Raw genomic sequence first — 23,514 nt, 5'->3', positions numbered from 1 at the left:
TTACAAAGATATGGTGCTGTTAAAATGGCCTGTTTAATCTTTTCAAATGCATAATCATGACATTCCCTCCATTTATAAGGTATGTGACTCTTAAGTAACTCTCTGAGATCATATGATGTCTCTGAGAAGTTTTTGACATATTTGGCCATATATTCAGTGAGACCCAGAAATGACTTAAGTTCATCCTTATTTTTGGGCGCCTTTGCTTTTTTAACTGCCTCTACCAGGGAAGTTTTAGGTTTAAAACCATCTCTCGATATTGTATACCCTAGATAATCTACAGAACTCACACCAATCTGGCATTTTTCCTTCTTTAACGTTAAGCCTGCTGTTTTCAGTATATTCAGAACCCTCCTCAGGTTTGTGTTGTGTTCCTCAACTGTCGCCCCATAAATTAAAATGTCGTCCTGGAAACACAAAGTTTTAGGAGTGTCTCCTAAAATATGCTGCATGATTTTCTGAAACACTGCAGCAGCCGACGCCAGCCCGAACGGCATCCTATTGAACATAAAGGAACCCATAGGGGTGGTAAATGCCGTAAGCCACTTAGAATCTGGGTGAAGTTCTACTTGATGATATGCACTGGAAGGATCCAGCACCGAGAAACATACTGCATCTCCCATGGTACTTAAAATCTCATGGATTATAGGAAGAGGGTGTCTTTCTACCCAAATATTCCTATTCAGGTCTCTTAAATCAATACATACCCTGATGTCTTTTGAATTACTTTTCCTAGCAATCACAATGGGGGATAACCATTCAGAGCTGTCAATAGGTTGAATTATGCCTTGAGATTGCATTCTGTCAAGTTCCTCCTTGAGCGCCTGTTTCAGTAAATGGGGTATAGGTCTGGTTTTGTGTACGGCAGGCTTTGATTGGGGTTTCAACTTGATTTTGTGCTGAAATCCAATAAAACTGCGATACAACAGATATGAGTTACACTAGTGAGACAGCTGGAATAGAAAAGAAAAGTTACAGATAAGAAGCAATCAAAAGAGTGAACATTAAACCAACAAATGGCAGACAATGGGCAACCTTTAAGACCACCGTAAGATAACAAAAGGTCTTGCAGTAGACAGTGTATGCGCTATCTTGGGCAGGTTGTCTAAATCGGGGCATAATGCAGATGTAGTGGCTAAAGTCTGCGGAATAAAGATGCACCAGATATTGGGAAATTAACATATGTATTTATGGGGGCATCTCTTTACAAGGCGAGGAGCTGCAAGTTTAACTTGTGTAAATCTGGGGGCTTTGGGAATCTCCCTAAATCAGAGGTCTTCAAACTGGGGGGCCTCCGGTGATCCCGGAGGGGGGCGCAGGCTCTGGCCAAAAGAATCATTACACAGATAGCAGTGGTTTGTTTTAAGCAGAAACATATTGTTACATTTTTTTTTTTTTTTTTTACATGCAACAGTACTTAACTGCAATGTTAAAATACATCTAGACATATATAAACATTGCCATCTTTATAAAATAATTGTGAAAAATTCTTAGGGGGGCCCAATGATTTTTATTTTTCAACGGGGGGGAGTGCAGCAATGAAAAGTTTGGAGACCACTGATCTAAATCATATTCTTGGCCCAAGCTTTTCCCGCAATACTCTGCAGTTGACAACAACCCGTTGCTACAAGATACTCTTGCTGTGTATGTTCTGTCTCTGTCACTTGTTATTTTGTCATGAGCCTTTGCAGATGCATTGTTGTTTATTTCTTGCTTCTATAGTGAGTTTATTTATGAAAAAGCCAGAAAAATTGTTTATGTAGAAAAACTCTAATCTATTTACCTTTCACAGTTATCAGAAAGCCCAGCATCCCTTCCTCCACGCCCACCTGCTGAGACGGCAGAAATCAACCAACGAGACTTAACCGATGCATTGATGGACACAGAACGAACCCTGAAACACTACCCGCTAGAAGCAGGTAGGTGATTCTTAAAGGCCAACAACTTGGAGGGTCGAGGGGCAGAGCGGAAGATGAACTCGACTCTAATTTGCAGTACATTTAAAACCTGCAGTCAGAAATGTCTGTTAAAACAACTGTTGGTTAATCTTTGTTTGAAAGTTTTACATCGGACATCCATATTCTGTCCTTGCTTTCTTCGGATCAATTATAGTGTGGGGTTACTTTCTTCTTGGTGCTCTTAGGTCTTCTCACATCTGCATATATAAATAAATAAGTCAACGGAGAGGAGCATGGATTATGTGGAGGAGGGTGGTTAAACAAAACTAAAGTGTTTTCTAGATTCGATAAAGAACATTAAAACGCCTAATTCAGAAACTGAAAAATCCACTCGAAAGGAAATGGGAGGCATGTAATTTAATGTGAGAGTTAGTTTTTCAGTTGGAGCCGTGGGTGTTCTTTCATTGGCATTTACATTTTTATGTTGGTGTCTTTTGTTATCCAGGAGAGACGGCTCTGGTTTGCCAAAGCTCTCCAGTGTCTGAGTACCTGTTCCCAGGTGAGGACAGCAGCAGCAAACGGAAAGGGTTGGTGCATCTATCACAACCTTCTCTAGTAAACTCATGTGATAGAATAGACTTCTGCCCATCTGATCACAGCGACGGGGAGGAGGAGCTGACTGACCCGGATGACTTCTGCATCTTGGACGCCCCAGGCATGGGAATCCCGGTAAGCATAAAGTGACTGCTGTTAGATGTTCTGCCGACTAGGTGTTTCTTGTAAAACGAAAGACCACTTTAGCAACGTGTCATCAGCGCCAAATATGACACTTGGTTGAGGTGCTCAGTCTTTACAGCTAGCCTGGTTAAAACAACCCTCTCTGGCTCTCTCGTCTCGTGTTATCACTTCCCTTAACTGCTTAGCTGCTGAGGCTTTTCCTCCCACAATGCTGAGCCCTTTTTAAGATGTTTGGGAAAGTTCATGCTAAATCCTTCATCCCCTTTTCCCCCCACCAAAGGTGTCTAGGTCAAAGTAGCTTCCCTTACCCCCCACCACTTGGGGATTCTAAAAGTACCTCGAGTTTGGGGATACCACTGAAGTGAACTGAGAAAATAGCTAAAATATAGCTAAAGTTTATTTTAGGTTAAAAAAAAAATAGGGAAAAGGTTGTGCAAAAAATTAGTTTTTTGTTTGTTGCTAAAATGGCATCACTAGAAAGTTTGCTGTGCTACGATCACCACCTTCCCAGGAACAGAGTTGTGGAATAAAATATTTTCTAACTGGTATTCCATTTTCATATTTTGTGCAGTTGATGATGGAAACAAATGTGAACATCCATGGGTGAACCTGGAAAGCTGTAAATTTCTGAAAATTTTTCAAAATTCAGATTTCAGTATTGCTCATTATTTTTCAAAAGAAAGTAATGTTGAACTAAAAAAATTATGAGACTAAGCAATTGGTGATGTTTTCATCAAAAATTACGCCCATCAAACTCTCCTGGTTGCTACACACATGGTGTTCGTTAGTTGTCTAAAAGACACAAAATACCCAGATCCAGCACCTGGCCATCAGCTTGTAATGTTTGTCTGCTAGAGACTTCTAGTTGCAGATACCTTACCTTAGAATTTTCCCCCAGGCGTCAGACTGGATCCGGAGATTTTTTCTTCGAGCAATACCCTTGCAAGTCGGTAGGTGGCATCGGTCGACTCCGCGGGCGTTGTTGGCATCGTTGTCACCGTGATGACGTCAGGAGTAGTTTATAGACGCCGCCTCAGCGCAGTGATGTTAGTCCTTTTCCTTCCGCGCCACATGCTGATCCGGAGAGAAGTACCTTGGTCTCTTTTTGACCGATTTCTACCCTTTTGCCAAGTTTTTTGGTGCGTTGAGGATGTCACAGAAGACCAGTTTCCATCTGTGCGAGGACTGTCACCGCATGATGTCGGTGACAGATCCGAATCGGGTCTGTTTGTAGTGCCTGGAGTGCTACCACAACCCAAATTCATGCTCCGAGTGGCGGGCCATGCACCCGAAGGCCTTAAGGGAGCAGTCCCTCAAGCTCATGGCGGCCCAGCACTCGACTCTGCATAGGTCCCAGTCTCGCTCGAGGGAAAGGTCTAGAGACCGCTCGCGGAGCCACCACCATTCTTCTTCCTTGAAGTCTTTGAGACAAGGTAAGAAGAAGTCAAAGAGATCCCATCACCCTTCGACTTGACACTGTTGCTTGGCTGATGCGACTTGGGAGGAGCGTCGAAACTCGAGGCCTCCATCTTCAGAGCCTGCTTCTGGGTCCGCTCTGCGTTTCCCCAAGTTTCCGGGAGCCAGAGCAAGCCCTGCCCAATTGAACGAGTTTAATGAGGCCATGCGCATAATTTTTGGGCAGGCCGACCTCGATACAGCGCCTTTGGGCCCAAGGGGTTTGTTTGGGGGGCCTTTGGGTTCCGCGCTGGTGGCTTTGGCTCCGGCCACCAAGGTCCCCTCCGGAACCGCTCCCGGATCCACACCGGTCGTATCATTGAAACCTTCCCCGGCACCGGTTCGATTGGCGACGCTACTGATGTCGGTGGTGCCCACCATCGACGTCGACCCGGTCCTCACCACCAATGACTCTGAGTCGGAACGGCATCGGCCGACACCATCTCTCTTCGATGGGGCCTATTCAGCCCTGGTCGGATACTGACCCTTTTTTTTCTGGGTACGAATTCTGGGAAGGATTGAAGGGATCCCTGGTCCCTTATGAATACCAGGATGATCCTAATTTAGGCACAGGAGTTGGGTGAGACCAGTGGCCTGTACACTTATCCAGACGCTGACATGCTGTCTTCTCATACCGTAGCTACGGCAGAGGGAGCGACTTATTCTGTAGTGGTGAGTTTGGCAGCTGGGGTCCTTGAGCTGCCTACTGTTCAGGTCAGGATAAATCTCCTGATGGAAGTGCTTCAGCCAGGGACTTCCACATCTGAGCCACTTCTGCTATTCAATGAAGCCCTCACCGATGTCCTATTGGGTACTTGGTCCAGACCCAACACAGGGGCTCCTGTGAACAGGACTATCGCACACTGCCATCAGCCCGCCCTGAACGACCCTAAATTCCTGCCCCAACACCCTACGCCTGAGAGCCTTGTCATCCAGGCATCTTCTTCCTCGGGTGCATTCCATTCCATTCCGCACCCCCGGATAGGGAATCAAAAAGGCTGGAACAATTTGGGAAGATGTTTTCTTCCTCCAGTCTTGTGCTGCGGTCCATAAACACCACATGACTTTTGGGGCGCTATACCCCCTCTCTGTGGGATACAGTTGCACGGGTTCTGCTACAGATACCAGAGGAGGCCCGTACTATTGTCTCCCAAGCTGTCATCGATGGGAGAGATGCAGCAAAGTTAGTTCACGATCACATGTGGGCTGGACACAACCGACTCTCTAGGTAGATCGGTTGCGACAACGGTGGCCTTGTGGCGCCATGCCTGGTTGTGTACATCTGGTTTTTCGGAGGATGTCCAATAGGCTCTTATGGACATGCCCGTCTCTTTGGAGACAAGGCGGACTCTGCTTTGGAGAGGTTCAAAGACTCCTGTGCTATGGTTCAGTCCCTTGGCCTTTCCACGGACCCTTGCCCCCAACAATCCGCCTTTCACCCCTTTCATGGCCAGGGAAGGGGCTCCCTGTCGCGTCCCAATCCCAGCCACGTGCCACCCATGCTGTTCAGCCTCTGCGTGGCCTGGAATGTGGAATCCCACGTGGGTGTGAGACAGGGAACCAGAGGTCTACCCAGTCCACACCTGCCCCCGCTGCAGCCTCCAAACCCTCCTAGTCGGTCCCCTCACTCCGATCTAGTTGGGCCATCACCTGCCCCATTGGGAATCCATCACTACGGACAGGTAGATTTTGTAGATCGTTCGAAAGGGCTACTCCCTCCCCTTTGAATCTGCCCCACCAGCCATGCCTCCATCAGTAAGCCATATTCAGGAGGATCATTTGGCACTTCTCCGCCAGGAAGTTGTGGCTCTCTTGGCCAAGGGAGCCATAGAGAAGGTCCCTGCGCCAGACGTTTATCATGGTTGTTATTCCTGCTACTTTCTGGTGCCCAAAAAGGACAAGGGCTTAGGTCCTATCCTAGACCTTCGGGACCTCAAATACATCCTCAAGAAGGAGAAATTCAGGAGGTCCTGTCTGCCTTGGACCCAAGAGACTGGATGGTAGCATTGGACTTGCAGGAAGCTTATTTCCATATTTCCATTCTCTCTGCCCACAGATGTTACCTACAATTCGTGGTAGGTCACGAGCACTTTCAAATTACCGTACTACCCTTCGGCCTTTCCAGCCCCCCTAGGGTGTTCACAAAAGGGATGGCGGTGGTTGCAGCTCATCTGCGCAGGATGGGGATTCCAGTCTTCCTCTACCTTGACTGGCTGTTGAAGGCAGACTCGCCCCAGAAAGTCGTCTCCCACCTTCAGACTTCAGTGAACCTCCTGCACACCCTGGGGTTCACTATAAACATGCCAAAGTCACACCTGACTCCCTCTCAGATACTCCCTTTCATCAGAGCTGTTCTTGACACAGTGCAGTTTCAGGCTTATCCTCCCTAAAAGCGAGTCCAAGATATGCAGGCAATGATTCTGATCTTTCAGCCTCTGTCTTGGGTTTCGGTGAGACTGACTCTGAGGCTGCTGGGCCTCATGGCCTCTTACATCCTGCTAGTGACACATGCCAGATGGCATATGTGGGATCTGCAGTGGGACTTGAAGTTCCATTGGGTGCAGCATCAGGGAAATCTCTCCGACATGGTCCAGATCTCGGAGAGGACTGCGAAAGACCTGCAGTGGTGGCTTTCGAATCCACATTGGGGCAATGACAGATCCCTCTCCCTTTCCCAGCCAGATCTATCCATAGTGACAGTTCTGCGGCACTTCTGGGATGGGGCGGCCACATGGGAGAGGCGGAGATCAGAGGCCTCTGGTCTCCAGCGGAGTCTGGGCTCCATAACAATCTTCTGAAGATCCGGGTGATCAGGTTTACAGTGAAAGCATTTCTTCCCTGTCTCAAAGGGAAAGTAGTGCAAGTGTTCATGGACAACACTACGGCCACAAACAAGGTGGAGTAAGGTCTTGGACCCTTTGTCAGGAGGCACTATGCCTCTGGACATTGCTGGAACATCAGGACAATACCCTGGTGGTTTAACATCTGGCGGGCTCTCTGAACGCAAAAGCAGACAAACTCGGCCATCGATGCATAGCCAATTACGAATGGCGTCTCTATCCAGAGGTGGCACAAGGTCTCTTTCAGAAGTGGGGAGAGCTGTGGTTAGATCTGTTCACCTCCACAGAGAACACTCGCTCAGAGACGCTTTTCATCTCGAGTGGAACTCCGACCTCGTTTATGCCTTTCCACCTATACCACTTCTGCCCAGAATTCTCAAGAAGATCAAGAACGACTGGGCCCAAGTTATCTTGGTGGTTCCGGACTGGGCACGGAGAGTATGGTATCCCGAGCTATTGAGCATGGCCACAGATCCTCCACTCAGGCTGCCTCTTCGGGAGAATCTTCTGTCACAGCAGCAGGGGACAGTTCTCCACCAGAACCTGTCCAATCTCTGCTTTCATGCGTGGAGATTGAGCGGTGGCAGTTGACGGCTTTTGACCTTCCACCTGAAGTCTGTGACGTTATCTTGGCAGCCAGGTGTCCCTCCACCAAAACGGTATACACCTGTCATTGGCATAAATTTGTGGCATGGAATACCAACAAATCTGTTGATCCCCTCTCTGCTCCTCTTTCTGAGGTTCTTTTGTTCATCCTTTCTTTAGCCCAGCAGGACTCTGCTATGGGCACCCTTAAAGGGTATTTATCGGCTGTTTCGGCCTTTCTTAGGTTACCTGATCAGCCCTCACCCTTGTCAATTGATTCCTTAAAGGTCTCACCCATTTATTTCCTCCCACTCCATTTATCATGCCTCAGTGGGACCTCAATCTTGTCCTTACTTTCTTAATGTGTACTCTATTCGAGCCGATGCACAATTGCTCTTTACGGCTCCTCACTTTCAAGACTGTTTTTCTTGTTGCCATCACTTCTGCTTGCAGAGTGAGTGAGCTTCAGGCTCTTTCTTCAAAGCCACCATACTTGTCTATGCACCCTAACAAAGTGGTGTTGCACACTAAGGCTTCCTTCCTTCCTAAGGTTGTTACGCCTTTTTATGTAGGCCAGTCCATCACCTTGCCTACTTGTTATGCGCCCCCACATCCTTCTCATGAGTGGGAGAGACTTCACCGCCTGGACCCAAAAAGAGCGTTGGCGTTCTATCTAAATCGTACCAAAGATTTCTGGGTGGACGACCCACTCTTTGTTGGATATGTGGGTGCGAAGAAAGGGAAGGTGGTGCAAATATTTACCATCTCTCGATGGGTACTTCTTTGCATCAAGATGTGCTACTCTGGCCAAGAAGCAACCCCCTGAGGGCTTGCGCGCTCATTCCACCAGAACAACTGCTGCTTCCACTGCGTTAGCAAGTGGATTTCTTTTCCTGGATATCTGCTAGGCAGCTACGTGGGCATCCCTGCACACATTTGCTAAACATTACTGCTTGGACAGTCAGGTCCTTCGGGACGGCTACTTTGGTCGCTTGGTCCTGCATGACTGGGTTCGCAGCCCACCTCCAAGTATGGCATTGCTTGGGTACCTATTCTATGGTAAGGAATCTGCAACTAGAAGTCTCTGTCAGATGTACAAGTTACTTACCTTTGGTAATGATACATCTGGAAGAGACCTATTCTAGTTGCAGATTTCTTACCGGCCCACCCATCCTCCTTGCTTGCAAACTCATTACAGGACCTTAGGTCTGGCGCACCAATCTCAGTGTTCTCTGTGGCTCTGCGCTTTGGTGTGCAAAGTCGTTAAAAGAAATAGATGTCACTATGCTGAGGCAGTGTCTGTGTACTACTCCCGACGTCATCACGGCGACTATGACGCCAACGACGCCCTCAGAGTCGACCCATGCCACCTACCGACACGCAAATGTATTGCTCGAATAATTTTTTGCCGGATACAGTCTGACGCCTGGGGGGAAATTTTAAGGTAAGGAATCCGCAACTAGAATATGTCTCTAGCAGATATATTGCTACCGAAGGTAGGTAACATGTACTTCATCATGTTTCGACCATGCAGCAATTCATATGGTAAAATCTACAGATGTATTGAGAAATAGGTGTGAAGATAACCAATGTATTTATGAAATGTGTACAAGATACTGAGTTTCAGAATAGTGTTTTTTTTTATATACCTTTGAATTTGGGGTTACTCATGCAATCGTGGTGAAGAGGGTGATTTGCAAAATGTGATCTTTTTTGCACACTGGCTCAATTTTAGAAGCCAATAATGAGGAATAATTCTGTTATGTGTGTGAGCCCACTACCTGCGACAGAAATGGAAACCAGGAACAGTGCGAGTCTTCACGAAGGACTCATTTTGTTCCTGGTTTGATCTATTCCTGTTGCAGGACTTGGCCCAGCCAATCAAATAGGGTAGCAGTTTTACTGGGACAAGTGAGGGAATACTGGTGGTATTAAGTTGTGGATCCAAGCAGATTCTGGAGTTTTCTGGCACAGAAATGTGAAGAAAATGCATGATTTCAGGCAACGTTTGAGGTTTGCTGAACATTATGGTTAAGAAAACATCACGGGATCATGCAAGACATACCAACCTGGACCCACTCGGGGTTTAGTTTTAAAAAGTGTCAAAAATGTCTTGGTTTAGTAGGTTTTCCTGGGTAGCAGCTAAGCCTGGGTCCAATTATCCTTGATATTTCCATCGCTGGTGGCTCTGCTGCATTTTTGGACCTTTTGTGTTGTGTGTGCTACGCTGAAAGACAGATCTGTGGTAGCAGTTTTTGGGATGAAGTATGAGAACACTAGTTAGTAGAAGGTTTGTCAATTCCCACAGATTTCAGAAGCTTCTGGTGCATTCAACACATAATTTTAGCCATTTCAGAAAAGTTTGAGGCTTGCAAGACATTGTGGGTAAGTGATTGGGATCCACACAAGATACAGCATCCTGGGCTCTGGGTGTTCAATTTTTAAAATTCAGGGTTGTTATTGTTCTTTTGGAGTTCATCCACGGCTTGAGTTCTTATATCGGTTGGTTTTGGCTCTAATAGTAGTAATTGAGGCAAAGAGTAAACACTATTAACAGTACTATAATATTGAACCCATCACTTAGTGTAGGGAGCTGTGAAGCCATGTCAAGGTGACAACTACTTAATGATCTAATCATATGCCTTTTATTTATTCCACAGAGAGCCATTTGCACCAATAGACACGGACCCAACACACACACCCACACATCAATAAACCAATTCCGTTCAAGGGCCTATCACATTCATATGTCCACAGGGTGTAAACACTAATCAAACTGCCAGTGAACCATTTATCAGCCATCGTACATATAAACACACCTCCAGCAAACCAATACACACAGACTACTAGCCAACAGGCACCCATTAAGCCAGCCAACCATCATACATACGTCCAGCAAACAGCCACACATTCCGCCAGGCAATAGCCACACAATCTCCAGTCCCCACACCTCGCTACCTGCTGTTGGGGGTTAGTACCTTGACCAGAGTTTCATGTCTACCTTGATCATCCACCTTCTACCTACACAAGATCCCTATAAAAGCAAATCTAGACTAAGCTTTGACTACTTGTTTGTGTCTGTCCCAACTGAAGGTTGTCAGGTGCACGTCTACTCAGGACTTGGCCTGACAGTTCGGGCTGGACTATTCCCATGGGGAGCAGGGTCAAGAGTGATTTGCATATGGCTGGGTCCAAACTGGGGTCACATAGTGAGCAAAAGAACGATGGATTTAACCCAGATCTGTGCTTGGGGGTGAGTGAGTGAAATGTTTCAGCACTCCATCCATCATCTTGTGTTCTAGGTGCACCTCTACTAACACTTCTCCGTGGCAGCCTGCCTAGGCTTAGGAAGACTTGTCTTTCATGCACCTTGAGCACACTTGCAGCATCAAATCCAACCGCTTCCACTGTGCAGAAGTAATTTGGCGGTGTTTGAGAATGCCTTTGTGGCTTATTCGTTAGACAGTGTGAGCATATCTACAAGGTAACACTGAGGTAACCATGCTTGGGCAGATTCTACTAAGTTCCCAAAAAGCACTTCAAGAAAGACTAAGGGTCTTAGGGTTTGGCAAATAGAGTAAACCATCAAAATATGGTGCAGGTCCTGTCCACCATTATGTGCAGTTATTGACTATAATGTGCTAGAGGCTGGGTGGGCAAAATATCTGCCATGGTCTGACACAGGATGAAATTGGCATACCGGGCCACAAATCTGACCTATGTGACTAGTGGTGGGTACAGTGATCTACCAGTCACTTTTATATTGTCTATCTGCCTTCCTCCTACACAAGACCTCTGTGAAAACAAGCTTAGGCTAAGCTTCTCTACCTCTTCATGTGTCTGTCTCACTTGGAGTCCTAACTACTACTGTGTGCCTGCGAGATGACCCATTAATAACACCTCCCCATGGCAGCCGGCTTAGGATTAGAAAGACTTGTCTATCATGCGCCTTCAGCATACTTGCAGCATCAAATCTAACTCCTTCCAGTGTGCGGAAGTAAGTTGGGGTTGTCAGAGAATGACTTTGAGGCCCATTCATGAGACAGAGTGAGCGTATGTACAGAGTAACACAGAGATGACCATGCAGTGGCAGACTCTACTAAGTTCCCTAAGTAACACTGGCAGAATGACTAAGCTTTAGGGTTTGGCGGATAGAGTACTCAGTCACATATGACGCATGTTCTATCCACTTTTAGGGGGATTACATTGACTGTATTGCAGTTGTAATACGACAACAGTCCATTTCCCGTGTTTCAACACAGGATGAAGGTGGCAAATAACCAAAAGCAAGATCAATGTGTCTCTATTTCCTGGAGTCAGTCAAGACACAGTGACTCAATTCTCTTTCAGGAAGAAATCCTTGAGTTACAGTCCTCCTTTCCAAATTAGATGGACATCTTTTCAAAAGCTAATGGGTGATGGAAGGAATGTATCCATTAACAGTCATTTTGGTCAGATACTAACTTTTAAACAATATGCACCATATCATTCAGTTTTACAGAACTTCACTTTTGTGTGGTACAAAGAGAAGCACATTGGAAACCACAGGCTGTGCAGAGATGGGCACTGGGGATAGTAATATTTACTATCCTTCCTCTTTCCTTGACGAGCACAAACTGTACATCAGTGATATTGATTAATCTTTTGCTCTAGTGCACTAATGCCGTTTGCAAAGTGCAGATCAACAGCCTTCCTACATCCTCCACAGCAGATGAAATAGAGACTACTGTTTCTACAGCAGTAAGGCTTTAAATAACAGCCAAGTGGCAGTAAAGAAAGGGCATTAGCCTTCCCGTGGTGATCTGGTGATAGACAAACAAATTGTATGCTGCCAACAGAATCAGTTGGGTAATTAACTTCGTATACCATGTGCATGTTAAATGACTCGCACTATATTGTTGAAAAACCTGTTCTTCTTTTAAAATCCAGTCCACCCATGTACTTGTTGTAATCAAGTATACAGGTAGGCTTGTAGGCTTCTGCCAATCGGTCCCAAACCATGACCAGAGGAGCTCTTTCACTGTGAAGTGTGGTGATCATGACAGGGTTCTCGATAAATGATCCACTGATTGTGTCCAGAGTTCCACGTCCCTAGACCCCAGCCAGCGGTCTATACACGACCAGCTGTTATGCGTAGAGTTGACACACATCCCCTCTTTTATCCCCATGTTTTGCCATCCAAATATCAACCAGGGAGCCATCACCGATCCCAGCGCCCTAGCGGCAGCAGCGTGCTGCACTCTGGCCTGGCTCTCGCGATCCTTCTCCGGATCCAGAATTACATTGAAATCTCCGCCACAGATCACTGCACCGCCACCCAGCTTGTTAATTAAGCGCCATACCTCACGAAAGAATTCGAGGTCGTCTGTATTAGGTCCATATATTGCTAAAAGCCTGCAAGCTCTGTCCAGCAGCGTGCCACTCAACAAAACATATCTGCCATTTGGATCCACTATCGCTTTCTGCGTTCGCCAAGGCAAGCCCCTACGCAGCAGAATTGTCACTCCCTCTTCCATAGCTAGAATATACTGCACGGTGGGACTCACCTATCCAACCACCCCTCAACCTGCCCTGCGTAGCCACCGTCAAGTGAGTCTCCTGTAGCATGCATATATCAATTTCGTGGCGTTTGACATATGCAGACATGAGCTGAATCTTGCGTTGGTCATTCAAGCCTCGCACGTTCCAGGATAAACATCTAATCAATGTCATGTCTCCCTGCGAATCGCATCATCCTGAATGTTGCATCACATCTCCATAACACTCCCCCTCCAATCACACTCACGAAATGGAAATAATAAAGATAACGAAAAAAGAAAAAAAAAAGAAGATATACATCAACGCCCCCCCCCACCCACGCAGACCCCCCAATCGGGTCAGTGCTAAGTACCCACCCACCCCCAAACATCGCACACCTCAAACCTAACAAATAACACATAATTTGAACTCATCCAGAGGGTGTGTGCTAGACCATCCATCCTACCGCCCCAAGGGGGGCGGGGGAGGGTGGGGCGTAGGGCCCGAATACAAACCTAAAATTTGAGCGACCTTCATAACTTTGCTATTAATAGAGCGCCCCCACAGCGGCAACGCAGCGGTTTCAGTTCTCACCACCAAGTCCCAGTTAATCATTGTCACTTAGATGGACGTTCAGCTCCCGAGGCATCTGTGTCTGCAGCCGCATCCCTCTTGGGGACCGTTTTAGCAAACTTGGCAGCAAGCTTGGCTCAGTAAAGAAATGTGATTTACCTTCATGTTGCACCCTAAGCTTTGCGGGATAGATGAGGGAGAATCTGACATCTGTTTGGCTTAGGGTGCGTTTAACCGGCATGAATGCTTTGCGTGTTGCCTGTACATTTGGAGCATAATCCAGGAAGTTAATCAGGTCGGAGTTTTTGTAAATCAATGGTCGTCTGTCCCTAGAAAGTCTAAGGACCTTGTCCCTGTCACGATAGTTCAATAGGCGAGTTATAATAGGGCGTGGAGGGGTGCCAGGTGGGGGGCGAGGTCCCAGGGATCTATGTGCTCTCTCAACTACCAACAATTGCGAGAATTCACCAGGGAAGAGATCGGAGAGCATACCTTCCACCAAGTCTTCCATTCTACCCATGGCAATAGATTCCGGAAGACCAATTATATGAATGTTATTGCGTCGCGACCTGGCCTCCAAATCTTCGTTTTTATTTCGTATAACTTCAAGTACGCGCTCAATACGCAGCAGTTGTTCCCGTTCATTGTCCTCCAACTCAGACATGCTCGCCTCCAGCTGGTCAAACCGGGTGTCATGGCCATCTACTCTGGCCCTAATACGATCCATTTGTTCAGTGGTTGAGCTTGGCATCTATGCCAGAAAGGCTACTTTTTAGATCTAGAAACATGGCCTTGACTGACATGTCTGAGCACCCCTCCACCATGGGCGTCTCTTCCGGCTGTGAGGCAGTGGCGCCACCTCTCTTCTTGCCACCCTCAAAGGTAAGTTTCGCCTGGCGTTGATCCATCTTGCCCATTTCACCAGTAGCTCTAGAGTTCAATGTGCAGAAGGCATTCGGAATACGGGGCCAAAAGATGATGTAGGTTTTAAGTCTCAGCAGCAAGGAGCGCTACAGGCGTGACCAGGGGCCAGCCCGACCTACCAGGCCGCAACGGGTCATCCAAAACAGCCCCGCTCCGCAGGTCGCAGCAGGCTGCCACCAGACCTCGCGGGCGCCGAGCAGCCCAGTGATCAAGCCGCAGGGGACCTCCCCAGCCCCGGGACCACAGCTCCGAAATCAACCGCTACCCACAGTCCAAGACGGGGGAGGGAGGATCAAACAGGGGTAGCCCGGTAGAGCCAAGGCAAAGCCAGCACCTCTCTCCCGGCCCGACAAGACCGGTGACAGTGCCCCTCCAAGGCAAAGTTCACGTGCAAGGCCAGGGGAAAGGGCCGACCTCCAGGGTCCTCACGCATCCAGGGGGACTCCCCCAACCCCGACAGGAGCAGGACTTAATTCGGGCACAGCGCGAGGGGCCCAACCTCAAGTGGCCACCCAGCGGCGCCCCCATTTGGCCTAGGGGCCCAGATTCACCACCGCCTGTTTCCTCGTCAACTGCAGGGGTGGAGGCAGACAGGCGACTCACCTCCTCATCTGCATCAGGGTCGAGATGCTCCCAGCGCCAGCAAAGATCCCCTCAGACGCGCATCTGATCACGCCGGGGACTCCCCGATGGCAAGCAGCAGAAATAAAATCCCTCGGCCCACGGGAAGACAGCGATGTCCAAAGCCCAGTCAGGGGCCGCAGCACACACCAGCTGGCGATCCGATCCTGGGGACGGAAGCCGCCACCCCCCCTTAGCGGCCAGATGAAGCCTGATCTGCGGCGTCAGGTCTTCAGAGCTCGCCGTCCACAGGAGGAGCTCCAGGCAGGGCGTTCCCTCAGCATCCAAGGCCAGCGGGAGCCGAGGCGCCCGTCCCACAGAGCCGGGGGAAATCTGGGCTACGACTCCAACATGGGGCTCACCAGCGGAGCAACAGCGGCACCCATTTTGGTGGGGCGCTCCGAAGGTGAATTTGTCAGAAGGCAGTCGCTTCAAAAGGAGGATTACACAGATTAGGCCCAGGCCCCGGCAGAGCCTCCCGTAGTGACGGCTATCTTGTAGGAGGCCTAGCCAAGCCCCACAAAATGTATATCTTAATGTCACAACATGCTCTTTTGCTTCGTATGTACTGCCTGAACAGCAGTCTTGTTTTGTACCAATCCAGGACTCATCAGCTGCTATTTTCTTTCCAGGATTATAAAGCTCTGGAACCTTGGCAGACGAATGTTCCACGACAGGCAGAATTTTGAACAACCTGTCATGGTGTGGGTGGCCAAGTGACAATGTCCTATAAGAGAGCCAAACATTACAACAGGGAGAGTATGTTTGAACAACGGGATAAAGATCTAAAATCAAACTTGTGTGTCACACAACATTCTAACATGAATGAGAGAATTAGAAAAATAATTTCCAACAATTGGCACATACTTAATAGTGACCCAGATCTACCACCACTCAAACACCCTTTACTTGCCTTTAGGAAAAATCAAAACATGTGTAACAAATTTTTTAGATCCCATGTACCAAGTGTGCAAGGTTTTTGCCAAAAATCAATAAGGGGATCAGAGCCTATTAAGGGGAACCATAAATGTGGAACATGTAAGGCATGTCCTGGAGCCATCATAGGCGATACTCTACAGTGGAACCAGAAAAAATTCAGACTTATTGACATGACGAATTGTAGAACAGCTAATTGTGTATATTTGATTTGCTGTCCCTGTACTTTGGGTCCAACATTGGAATTACTTTGGTCATAAAATAGAGGACTTGACATGGACAATTTTAGAAAAGATAAGTAAACCGGGAGGAATTGATGATAATAAATTCAGGAAAAAACGTGAAATATATTGGATCTTTATGCTGGACACCTGCAAAAATGGGTTGAATGAATACATTCCGTGGGAAAACGTAATTGGTTAAAAATTTCCCTACAAATAAGAGAACAGCGGTGATCCATCATCTTGGTAATGATGACCAACTAGGTTGGAAGTATATATAAAACTAGTAGTAAGATCTTAGATCCCTCAAATATTGTCAGATGCTATCTTGTGGATCACCCTTTTTTTATATGTACCTCCGCTCTGTCGTTTAATTTGCCAATTATGGATTTAAAACTCCGATTTTTGACTTAGGCCATCTGTAACCAATGGACCTGTCTTAGAGATTAATTTAATATACGGACCCTTCTACTGGCCCATCTCACGTACTACATTTGGAATAGTAGTTTAGACACCCGTCTGTGATTTTGTGGCTTTAAACGCTGCATTTACATTATACTATAAAAGTCAATGCAAGTTTGTGTATGTAAGAATTTCTCTACAAATAGGTTGGTTTTAAGGAATTTGTGTATTCAAGGTGTCATTTGTGTGGTGTTGATTCCACACCACATTTGTCTATCGGCTTGCATGCATGAGATACTTTCATGCGCTACTACCCATAATTACTCCCTGTCAATATGGCAACCGTTTATCAATTGGATGGTGCCATGGAGCCCGTTGTTTTCAATAAGCTAAGCGCAACTTCTTGCATGTGTGAAACCATGTGACCAGGAAACTATAAGGAAGAGACAGATGCCGGCGCGTTTAAGAATAAGACACAGTAATCAGGCAAACGTTAGTCTGTGTATCCTCGCTTTTGGTGAGTTACTTGGCAGCGTCATACTTCTTTGATGACCGAATATGCTATCAGGCCTACACGTGCAACAAATGTATGTGGCACACAGTGAATAAGAACTTATTTTATGCGGAAGTGGTGGCCTTAAACCATCATAAGAGTGTACTATAGAAGCCTGGTGTCTTGCACGAACAGGCTGATAATAGAGGTAATATTAATCTCCTAGAACTCTTACACCTTGAGGCACTTATACAATTAAGACCAGTATTGCCCTGGTATCCATCTTCTTAGACCCTTTTCTGGTTCTTCCCTATAGGCAGTCTAATACCTGAAGTAGTAGTGTGGATGTTACGGTGTACTATAAAGGGCTACTTACCACGCATTTGGAGGAGCGTGTATTTTCTATCATAATGTGTATCTAGAGTGGCCTGCAGGTAAACATACGGTTATATCCTCTATATAATTAGTTGGAGTCAGCTTCCGTGACCCCATCAGGGTGCAACAACTTTAGGGTTATACACGACATGCATGGCTTAATAAGGCACTCTGGGTGACTTTTAAGGATTTAGTGCATGATAAGGCATGCATGACTGACACAACATTATAATCTTCTTCTTTTTGCTGTCTCTTGGTTTATATCACATTAATGGGCTTCTTTTATAGGAGGCTTTGCACTTTGAAATAGTTAATTTTCATGTGGTAGTTTGTTATGGTTGCTAGTTAATGTTTAAGTAATCAGTATATAGGACATATCTAATATTTTGGACTCTGGATTCCGAGATTTCAAGGTGGATTTTTATGTTTATGTTTTATGTACTAGGTCTCCTCATCTAAAGTGGCAACATATCAAAGCATCAGTACTCTGTTCGACATATATGTCCTTTCGATGGTGTTGGTATCCATGTTTGAATAAAAATTTGGGAACGGCCCTGATGAAGGTGGCCTCCCTATGAGAGGATCCCCGAAATGCGCGGCGTAGGCCTGTGGTTCCTACTGTGTCCTGTGGTTCCTACTGTGTCCTTGGAGTATTATATAAGGATACTATGATAGTGGATTTTATAACTTATTGTATATGTATATATTTATTGGTTTCACATTACATCTATCACATTATATATATTTAACCTGTTCTGTGCCTTGGATGAGGTCCAAGTCACAGGAACTTGGGGGAGCGCTAGCGCACCCCCCCAAGGCGGGGAAGGAAGGGGAAGCCCTTCCCCTTCCACCCCGACCCCCCCCCCCCCCCCCCTCCCATGACGTCAGCGCGCGCTGATTAGTCACAGGGTCTCCCCCATCGCGCTGGAAGCTCTGCTCAGCATTTCTCTTTCAATCACGTGGGGGAGGCCCGGAGAGGCTTCAAAGGGAAGGAAATGTATTTCCTTCCCCTTGAAGTCTCTCCCAGGGTTTCAAAAGCCGGATTGCTTGCAATCCGGCTTTTGAAACCCCACTAGACACCAGGGATTTTTTTTGTGTGTGTGAAATGGACATAAGGGAGCGACCCCTTGGGCAAGGGTCGCTCCCAGGGGGGGCATTTTTTTGGGAAGGCCTTTTCTGACCCCCTGGGGGCAGATCGGCATATTATTAGGCCGATCTGGCCCCAGGGGGGGCAGAAACCTCTAGGGCACCAGGGATCTTTTTTTTTAAAAAAAAAATTTTTTTAGGGTGGGGAGCGACCCCTTGGGCAAGGGTCGCTCCCCTAGGGGGTAAATTATATTTAGGCCATTTCTGCCCCCCTTGACACCAGGGAGTTTTTTTTGTTTTCGTAAATTTCACACAAGGGGAGCGACCCCTTAGGCAAGGGTCGCTCCCCTGGTGGGGGGGGAATTATTTTAGGCCATTTTTGCCCCCCTGGGGGGTTGATCAGCCTATTTTGATTAGGCCGATCTGCCCCCAAGGAGGGCAGAAACCACTAGGCACCGGGGATTTTGTTTTTGTTTTACAGATGGGGAGCAATTTGTATTTAGACCATTTCTGCCTCCCTTGGGAAGGGTCGCTCCCGGGGGGGGGGGGGGGCAGGGGTGGGGGTTGGGGGGGCAAATTTATTTTAGGCCATTTCTGCCCCCCCCCCCCCCCCCCCCCTTGGGGCCGGCTGAGCTAGAGGCCAAAATCCACAGGTAGGCACTTTGCAAAAAACACCTCTGTTTTCTGTGACAAAATGTATTGTGTCCATGTTGTGTTTTGGGCCACTTCCTTTCGTGGGCGCTAGGCCTACCCACAGAAGTGAGGTATCATTTTTATCGGGAGACTTGGGGGAACGCTGGGTGGAAGGAAATTTGTGGCTCCTCTCTGATTCCAGAACTATCTGTCACCAAAATGTGAGGAAAATGTGTTTTTTTTTAAGCCACATTTTGAGGTTTGCAAAGGATTCTGGGTAACAGAACCTGGTCAGAGCCCCACAAGTCACCCCATCTTGGATTCCCCTAGGTCTCTAGTTTTCAAAAATGCACAGGTTTGGTAGGTTTCCCTAGGTGCCGGCTGAGCTAGAGGCCAAAATCTACAGGTAGGCACTTTCCAAAAAACACATGTTTTCTTTCAAAAAATGTGATGTGTGCACGTTGCGTTTTGGGGCGTCTCCTTTAGCGGGCGCTAGGCCTACCCACACAAGTGAGGTATCATTTTTATCGGGAGACTTGGGGGAACATAGATTAGCAAAACAAGTGTTATTGCCTCTTGTCTTTCTCTACATTTTTTCCTTCCAAATATAAGAGAGTGTGTAAAAAAGACATCTATTTGAGAAATGCCCTGTAATTCACATGCTAGTACGGTCACCCCGGAATTCAGAGATGTGCAAATAACCACTGCTCCTCAACACCTTATCTTGTGCCCATTTTGAAAATACAAAGGTTTTCTTGATAGCTATTTTTGACTCTATATTTCAAAATGAATTGCTGTATACCCGGTATAGAATGAAAACGCACTGCAGGGTGCAGCTCATTTATTGGCTCCGGGTACCTTGGGTTCTTGATGGACCTACAAGCCCTATATATCCCCGCAACCAGAGGAGTCCAGCAGACGTAACGGTATATTGCTTTCGAAAATCTGACATTGCAGGAAAAAGTAAAACGTAGAGAAAAATTGCAGTTTTTTTCACCTCAATTTCAATATTTTTCTTTTTCAGTTGTTATTTTCTGTCGGAAACCCTTGTAGGATCTACACAAATGACCCCTTGCTGAATTCAGAATTTTGTCTACTTTTTAGAAATGTTTAGGTTTCTGGGATCCAGCATTGGTTTCACGCCCATTTCTGTCACTGACTGGAAGGAGGCTGAAAGCACAAATAATTGTTAAAATGGGGTATGTCCCAGTAAAATGCCAAATTTGTGTTGAAAAATTGGGTTTTCTGATTCAAGTCTGCTTGTTCTTGGAAGCTGGTGATTTTAGCACCGCAAACCCTTTGTTGATGCCATTTTCAGGGAAAAAACCACAAGCCTTCTTCTGCAGCCACTTTTTCCCATTTTTTTAAAAAAAAATGAAATTTTCACTGTATTTTGGCTAATTTCTTGGCCTCCTTCAGGGGAACCCACAAAGTCTGGGTACCTCTAGAATCCCTAGGATGTTGGAAAAAAGGACGCAAATTTGGCTTGGCTAGCTTATGTGGACAAAAAGTTATGAGGGCCTAAGCGCAAACTGCCCCAAATAGGCAAAAAAAAAGGCCTGGCACAGGAGGGGGAAAAGGCCTGGCAGCGAAGGGGTTAATGTTTGATTACATTTGTGTATATTATTGTATATATTATTGTTGAGTGAATGTGGTATGAATGTTTTAGGTATTTTCTGTCTTATACTGGTTTTGATATGGGACAATAAAATATTGATATCATTTATAACATTCTATGTAATGAAATGTGTTAAAGTGAAGGCTATGACTGTGATATAGCCCTTGATTGGACATATAGCTTTTTAGCAACTGTTGACATACATTATAAGCTGAATATTGTTATGTTATATAGTTTGATTTGTATTTATGTATAAAATGTAATCCTAGAGTAGCTCAGTACTCTTTTTGCAGCTTTAGCTTTCATTTCCCTGGTTGAACTACTATTTTAACTTCAGGGACCCTCTTTTGTTTTGGTCGTATAGGCTTGTAGGCTTCTGCCAATCAGTCCCATACCATGACCAGAGGAGCTCTTTCATTGTGAAGTGTGGTGATCATATACACTTCCCACCTGTCTGAGAATTTGACACCAAGTAGTTTGTTGTAGCGCACTGCTGTGGTCTTTTTGGACCCGTTTAATAATAAGCTCCTGAGAGAATCTTTTGTGGATCTTTCCAATTGTACTGCAAGCCACACTGCAAGCTTTGTTCAGTTAATGTAGCAGCTGGACTTCTGTACACAAGCTGTCTGCATAAAAGTTAGAACATTTCTGAAGGAGATATTTGTCAAGCTCCCAAACAGTCTGTCTTTCCACTGACTGCTAACATGGAAGGGCAACCTGCAGGATTTATTGTGAAATTCTTTTTTTTTTTTTAACACACGTTCCAGCTGTGAACATAGCCGGTAGAGCTCTTTCACAAAATGTATATCTTAATGTCACAACATGCTCTTTTGCTTCGAATGTACTGCCTTGAACAGCAGTCTTGTTTTGTACCATTCCAGGACTCATCAGCTACTATTTTCTTTCCAGGATTATAAAGCTCTGGAATGTTGGCAGACGAATGTTCCACGACAGGCCGAATTTTGAACAACCTGTCGTGGTGTGGGTGGCCAAGTGACAATGCAGCAGAATTATCATTTAAATGAAGCATACTCTGCAAAATCAAAAAACAGTCTCTAATCATGATCGATGCAAAGCTGGATGTTGTTCAAGCCGTACAAGTAGACCAGTAGGGCTGTATTATTGCTTTGTGCACTATTCTCATCTTCCACATTGGGCCTAGACATTTTTCAGTTCCTCAAATGAGGTGGAAATACAAAGATGTGCCCTAGAGTGAGGCCCAAGAGTGCTTCTGTGCTCCCTCCGAAACCTTCCTTGAGGAAATGGGGTGTATTATATGGTGTGGTTGTGCGACTTCACTGTGTAATACAATCCCAACCCCTTTAGGAGCAGTCAGATTCATTTAATCCCTCCAGCTCAGCGTTGCTGTGTGTAGGAAGTTGGCTCTGTATATACTATCTCAGTGAGAGATAGTGTGCACAGAGTCCAAGGGGTTTCCCCTAGAGGTTGATAGTGGCAAAATTAGATAATACTAATGCTCTATTTTGTGGTAGTGTGGTCGAGCAGTAGGCTTATCAGACGGTACTGTTAAGCATTTGTTGTACACACACACAAGCAATAAATGAGGAACACACACTCAAAAGACTTGACTCCAGGCCAATTGTTTTTATATAGAAACACATATTTTCCTAATTTATTTTAGAACCACAAGATTCAAGATGTGAGGTAAGTACATAAAAAGCAAGGTACTTTCCACAGGGAATTATAGAACTTTGATTTAAAACAGTAGTAAACATAGTTTTAGTTAAAATGGCAAAACGTTTTTTAAAAGTGGATACTGAAAAAATCAACAGTTCTTGTGGGAGTTGAGTTTGGTTAGTTTTTGCAGGTAAGTAAAGCACTTACATAGTCAGTCTCCTGGGCATAGGCAGCGCACAACGTTGGGGGTTCAAGGCAACCCCAAAGTCACCTCACCAACAACACAGGGCCGGTCAGGTGCTGAGGTCAATGGAAGGCCCAAAACACATAGGTGCCTATGAAGAACAGGGGTGCTTCGGTTCCAGTCTGCTAGCAGGTAAGTACCTGCATCCTTGGGGAGCAGACCAGGTGGGTTTTGTAGAGCACTCAAAACGCACCCTCAGCGGCACAGGGGTGGCCGGGTGCAGTGTGCAAAGTAGGCACCAGGTTTGCTATAGAAGGCAATGGAGGGACCTGGGGGTCACTTAGGTGATGCAGGCAGGGTGCAGGGGGGGCCTCTCGGGCCGATCACCGACTGGGCTAGGATGAGGGCCGCCTGCTGGTCACTCCTGCACTGGTGGGTAGTTCCTCTCGGTCCTGGGGGATGCGGGTGCAGTGCTTGGTCCAGGCGTCGGGTTCCTTTGTTACCAGGCAGTCGCGGTCAGGGGGAGCCTCTGGATCTTCTCTGCAGGCGTCGCTGTGGGGGTGAAAGGAGGTCGACTCGGGGTGTCCACGTCGTTGGAGTCGCCTGGGAGTCCTCTCTGCGGTATTGTTTGTCCTGCACCCGACACCCCCGGCTCGGGTTCAGAGTGTGAAGTCTCACGCTTCTGCGGGAAGGGAGAGTCTCTTTAAAAGTTGCTTCAAAGTTGCAAAGTTGTTGCAGTTTCTGAACAGTGCTGCTGTTCTCAGGAGTTTCTTGGTC

General features: G+C 46.5%; 1 protein-coding gene across 1 annotated transcript in view; it reads left to right on the top strand.

Annotated features, from left to right (window-relative positions):
* The window catches only part of ATG2A (autophagy related 2A), a 2,189,461-nt gene that overhangs the window by 1,313,684 nt on the left and 852,263 nt on the right, over positions 1–23,514 (top strand). Inside the window, exons 29-30 of the mRNA XM_069207806.1 lie at positions 1,793–1,919; positions 2,404–2,627. Of these exons, the coding sequence (XP_069063907.1) occupies positions 1,793–1,919; positions 2,404–2,627 (351 nt within the window). The remainder of the gene's footprint in view (positions 1–1,792; positions 1,920–2,403; positions 2,628–23,514) is intronic.

The sequence above is a fragment of the Pleurodeles waltl genome, chromosome 9, assembly GCF_031143425.1.
Source record: "Pleurodeles waltl isolate 20211129_DDA chromosome 9, aPleWal1.hap1.20221129, whole genome shotgun sequence".
Classification (NCBI taxonomy): domain Eukaryota; kingdom Metazoa; phylum Chordata; class Amphibia; order Caudata; family Salamandridae; genus Pleurodeles; species Pleurodeles waltl.
This window is presented reverse-complemented; position numbering and strand designations above follow the sequence as displayed.